The sequence below is a fragment of the Typha angustifolia genome, chromosome 4 (genome assembly GCF_048772165.1).
Source record: "Typha angustifolia cultivar Huaian chromosome 4, ASM4877216v1, whole genome shotgun sequence".
Taxonomy (NCBI): Eukaryota; Viridiplantae; Streptophyta; class Magnoliopsida; order Poales; family Typhaceae; genus Typha; species Typha angustifolia.
Genome location: NC_133242.1, coordinates 8,644,442 through 8,650,392, shown reverse-complemented (window position 1 = coordinate 8,650,392; position 5,951 = coordinate 8,644,442). Strand labels below are relative to the sequence as shown.

General features: G+C 47.1%; 1 protein-coding gene across 1 annotated transcript; it reads right to left on the bottom strand.

Annotated features, from left to right (window-relative positions):
- Positions 1 to 2,266: 2,266 nt before the first annotated feature.
- LOC140759184 (uncharacterized) lies at positions 2,267 to 4,329 on the bottom strand. Its single transcript, XM_073095677.1, has 3 exons — positions 3,291 to 4,329; positions 2,876 to 3,143; positions 2,267 to 2,738 (listed from the first exon to the last, which is right to left on the bottom strand). The coding sequence occupies exons 1-3, from the start codon at positions 4,327 to 4,329 to the stop codon at positions 2,267 to 2,269; spliced, it is 1,779 nt and encodes a 592-aa protein (XP_072951778.1).
- Between the last annotated feature and the right edge of the window lie 1,622 nt (positions 4,330 to 5,951).

The window sequence follows — 5,951 nt, the reverse complement described above, 5'->3', positions numbered from 1 at the left end:
CCGATACGCAACCGGTCCTATCCGTGTCAAGATCTCATAAGAGCCTATATATCGAGGGCTCAGCTTGCCTTTTTTCCCAAATCAAAATATCCCTTTCCACGGCGAGACCTTGAGGAAGATTTTGTCCCCGACCAGAAACTCTAGATCTCGACGTCGACGGTCAGCATAGCTCTTCTGTTGATTTTGGGCAACCTGCAAGTGTTCCCGTACCTTTCGTACCTTGTCCACGGTCTTCTAGATCAGCTCTAAGCTCTCTATCTTTCGTTCCCCCACTTCATCCCAACTGATAGGTGTCCGATATTTTCGTCCATATAAAGCTTCATAGGGGGGCATCTTAATGCTGGAGTGATGACTATTATTATAGGTGAACTCAATTAGGGGAAGGTGTCGGTCCCAATTGAGTCCGAAGTTTGTAACTGAGGCACGTAGCATGTCCTCTAAGGTCTGGATCGTCCGCTTTGACTGACCATCAATCTGAGGATGATAAGCAGTGCTGAATTGTAATTTGGTACCCAGTGACTTAGCAAAATGATGCCACAGCTTAGAGGTGAACCTGGGGTCACGGTCAGAAGTTATAGAAACTGGTGCCCCATGGCGAGCAAAGATCTCATCCCAGAATAAAGTGGCTCGATGATCCATAGAATCAGTGGTGCTGACTAGGAAGAAGTGAGCTGACTTGGTCAATCGATCCAAAATCACCCATATAGAGTTCTTTTTCTTCAAGGTCTTCGGCAGACCCACCACAAAGTCCATAGTGATATGCTCCCATTTCCACTCAGGAATGGGTAAGGGCCTAAGTATCCCAGCCAGCCTCTAATGTTGAATTTTGACCTGCTGACAAATCAAGCATCGAGCTACAAATTCTACAATGCTCTTCTTCAGTCCCGGCCACCAGAAGTATCTACGAACATCATGGTACATCTTCGTCTCCCTAGGGTGCACACTGTAATGTCTGGTGAGCTTCCTCCAAAATCTCCCGACGGAGTTCGCCCACGTTAGGTACAGAGAATCTATCTTTAAACTTTAGGGTTCCCAATCCATCAAGGCAAAATCCCTTTTTACCTGAGTCTCAAACTTGTTGGAGGATTGGCAGTAAATGTGGGTCTTCTGCCTATGCAACTCTGATCCTCTCCGCTAGAGTTGGCCTCATAGTTAATTGGGCCAGCAGTCCAGTACCCACATCCTTAGCTATGATGTGCATGTCCATCTTCTGTAGATCTCGCAAGATATCCTGCTGCTGAGTAATCAAACTAGCCAAATTCCCCATCGACTTCCTACTCAAGGCATCAGCCACCACATTTGCCTTCCCAGGGTGGTAGTTAATAGTGCAGTCATAATCATTCACCAGCTCAAGCCACCTGCACTGTCTCATGTTCAACTCCCTCTGGGTGAACAGGTACTTCAAACTCTTGTGGTCAGTGAAGATCTCGCACTTCTCCCCGTAGAGATAATGTCTCCAAATCTTCAGAGCGAACACTACTGCTGCTAGCTCCAAGTCGTGGGTAGGGTAGTTTCGCTCATGGTTCTTGAGCTGCCTAGATGCATAAATGACAACTCCGCCCTCCTGCATGAGGACATAGCCCAAGCTTGAGTATGAAGCATCATAGTAGACCTGGTAGCCCCTTCCACTGCGAGGAACTATAAGGACAGATGCAGATGTAAGTCTCCTCTTCAGCTTTTTGAAGCTCTCCTCACAATCAGCTGTCCATTCAAAACACTGATCCTTTCGGGTTAGCTTAGTGAGGGGACTGTCAATTTTTGAAAACCCTCCCACAAAACGTCGGTAATACCTCGCCAAACCCAAGAAACTACGGACCTTCGAGACAGTACTCGGTTGCCTCCAATTGAGAACAGCGGTGATCTTGGATTGATTAACCCGGATGCCCTCTCCTGAGACCACATGCCCAAGGAATACCACTTCCTCCAGCCAAAATTCACACTTGGAGAACTTAGCAAATAACTTTTCTCTCCTTAGCACCTGCAGTACCAATCGAAGATGCTCTTCATGCTCCTATTCTAAGATAGAGTAAATCAAGATATCATCAATGAAGACCACCACGAACCGATCCAAGAAAGGGCGGAAGACTCGGTTCATCAACTCCATGAAGATAGCTGGTGCATTGGTCAAGCCGAAAGGCATAGCCAGAAACTCATACAACCCGTACCGGGTACGGAAAGCGGTTTTCGGGACATCCGCTTCCCTAATCCTCAATTGATGATACCCAGATCTCAGATCAATCTTTGAGAATACGCGCGCTCCACGCAACTAATCAAACAGGTCCTCAATGGGAGGCAATGGGTACTTATTCTTCACAGTTAGCTGGTTTAGTTGCCGATAATTAATGTAAAGGCGGAGGGTACCATCCTTCTTCTTCACAAACAGGACTGGAGCGCCCCAAGGGGATGAGCTAGGCTGGATGAGTCCCCTACTTAGCAAGTCATCAATCTGCTCTCTCAGTTCTTCCATCTCCTTCGGAGCCATATGGTAAGGTGCCTTGGAGACTGATCCCGCCCTCGGAATCAGGTCAATGATGAACTCAACTCCCCTGTCTGGGGGAAGCCCTAGAATGTCCTCAGGAAATACATCTGGGAACTCCCGCACCACCGATAAGTCAGTCAGGGTTTGGGTCCTAGCTGACTCGATAGACATGATCGCCACCAACTGTGAACGGTCCACCTGTCGATCCTTACACAATCGACACTCAATGCCATCACTAAGCTGCAAGATGACCTCCTTGCTGTAGCAGCGATACATTTATACAAAACTTCTACCCCGAGCACATGCAATGGAGCCGTAGACAGTCAAGTGAAATCCAATCCATGAAATAATTTGATCTATGGACGACATCACATACTGGCATGGTAGGCGGCTAACCAATCCATCCCTAGGATTAGATCAAAGTCCTGCATCTCGAGGAGTAGGAGATCCGCTTTAAAGTCCCACTCACCAAAAGTCAAGGTGCAAGAACGATAAACATGGCGGACTTCTAAAAAGTCACCAAGTGAGGTGGCTATGACTAAGGGCTCCACAAGAGGTCCCGGCGTCACATCCACATTTTCCAAGAAGGATGTAGAAATAAAGAAATGGGTGGCCCCGGGATCAAATAAAATCCTAGCAGTGTGTGCAAATAAAGTCATAGTACCTGCCATTGCGAATATAAGTCTTAACTAAAATAGGAAACACATTTTTCATAATATGTAAATATGCACTGGGTTAGGAAGGAGGATCTAATATAATGTATGAATAGGACATACGTAAAACTTAAAACATGATTAATTTACTCAGTTACTTGTGGCCACCTTATTGGATGCTTCAGCATCCTGCAAGGCTATAGCAAAAACCCGACCGGTACGTCCACCCCTCCCAATGCTAGGAGGTCCTGCTCGTGTGCCCCCGCGACCCCTACTCGCGGCAGTACTGGCTCCCGATGCTCCAAATATAGCAAGCGTGGTAGGAGTGGCTGGCTCTCTGACCAACAGGGGACACTGCGTGCGAACATGCCCAGACTCTCCACACTGGAAGCAGGTAACGTGAGCACTAAGGCAATCACGAGATATGTGACCCCTCTTGCAGCAAGCAAAACAGGTCCGACCCTCAGGTGTAGGCGGCTGTGCAAAACCACCACTGCCCGAACTACTCGAAACTGCGACTGACCTCCCACCACTAATAGAAGGTTGAGCCCTACTCGGCCCGCATGAACCCTGAGGGCTGGGTCTACTCGAGGTAGCACTAGAACCTGCGCCACCAGCATAGGGGTGACACCTCGGTCGTAGGAAGGTCCCACCAGAATGGCCTCCACGTGAACGCCCATCAAAGCGGCCGGTACGCCTCGCTACTCGCTCCTGATGCTGTGAGCGCTCCTCAAGTATGTCCCTCTCCGCTATCCCTGCACTCTCCACCAGCTCTGCATAGGTCAGGTTCTTCACCATGTTCACCTGCTTGCGGATCTCGATCCGGAGGCCCATCTTGAACTGGTTAGCCCTAGCAGCATCATCAGGTATGACTCTAGGGCAGAAGCGGGACAAGGCATTGAATCTGTCCTCGTACTGTGCCACTGTCATATTCCCCAACCTCAAATGGGTAAACTCCCTCGTTAGCTCGAAACGTAGGGATGCAGGAAAATATATCTGGTCGAAAGAATCCGAAAATGCCCTCCAAGTGATATACTCCCCAGCAAGGCGATCCGGCATCATGCGCTCAGTGGCCCTCCACCACTCTTCCGCCTCACCGCGGAGAAGGAAAGTGGCAAAGGTCACCTGACGACTCTCTAAGCACTCAAAAGCGATTAGGATCTTTCGCACATCCACCATCAACCTATTAGCCTCCATGGGGTCTATCGTGCCGCTGTACAAAGGGGGGTTAAGCTACACGAACCGGTTCAGCGACCAGGCGGACCCACCTCCAGTTTGCTCAGTTGGAGTAATATGCTCTGACGGCTCCCTCGGTATGTGCATCCCAAACATGGCCGCCGTGTGCTCCCGAACTAACTCTTTGATGAGACTCTCTTGCTGTCTGACAAGCTGTCCCAGGGCCTTAATGCTAGCTGAAGTACCGGTAGTTGGTTCGTCAACGGGGGCTGAAGCCCGTCCACGACCAGTCGCACGAACAGAACGAGCACGTCTAGGCGGCATTCCTGGTAAGTTCAACGTAGTTTAGTTCTTAATTCACGAGTATATCAAAAGTCGTGTGTGACTCTATTATTCATTACTCCTAGTTATTCATTATTATTATTATCCATTTCCTATGTATTTGGATGATATCTCGGAAGACTTGCCGGATTTATGGTGAACCTGGCTCTGATACCAAGTTGAAACACCCAAACTTCCAAATACACGTGTAAACTACGTGGGTAAATCCCCCTACGCGGTGTATCACATGACCTGTCAGTACAAGGATTTCACAAGGCACACAACAGCACAAATTCACCATAATTAAACTCAACCATAAAAGTTCGGATACAAGTTCCACAGGCCACAACAAGCCTTCGAAATATACATCCAAAAAACAATGCTAAAGTTCAAAATACATCATCAATCATAACGCCTTCGCAAGGGCTTAATACAACTAATAGACATACTGAAAAAGAATGGCAGCTACTCCTCGCTACCCGCACCTGCATCCCCTAGCTCTGAAATAATGCCACCAAGAGGTGGTGAGCTTACAGCCCAACGAGTAGGTTCCATACCATCTAAAATCATGAAATCACATGTGTATATATATTGTATGCCTATATTTGCTAGTAATAATAATATGCTTGTTGAGATGGCTTAACATGAATTACTAGATCAATGCAATCGATAAAGATTATCAATCACTATCCTCGAACATGCTAGTTCCTAACGTATCAAGATAAGTCCACATAGATATAAAGCTTGATACAAAATCTTATTCATACATATCTCAATCATAGTGTTTACATATTATATATAGCAATAAAAAAACAGTTTAGTCATCTCATGCTTACCAAAGCATTAATCATATTTATCATCGCTCACCGAGCTATTCACCAAAGGGGGTAAATACTCTTAAGAAATAATCATCCATCATCTCATACATCGAGGGGGGATATATACATATCTAGCAGTATTGCCACCTACACGTATATGGCGACACTACAAGTGACCGGTTATCTGCGGCCATCAGACTAAGGACCCCGGTCGTAAGCCCATATCTCACTCTCTCTAAATCATCACCGTCCTCAGCAGGAGAATCGGGAGCCTTTGGCTCATCAACAGACGCCCTAATCCTACGTCGTCGGGTACCGCTAAAGTTATATCCCCGCCTCACAATCATGTTTTTCTATCATCATAATCTAGTCCTGACTATGCAGTATAACTACCTGAATGCCACACAGGCTCCTAACCTCAAGTGTAGGCCGCTAATAGTATAGTCCGCTAATAGTATAGTCATATAAAATACACTCTACCCTTAACCTTGGGCTGAGTGAGTA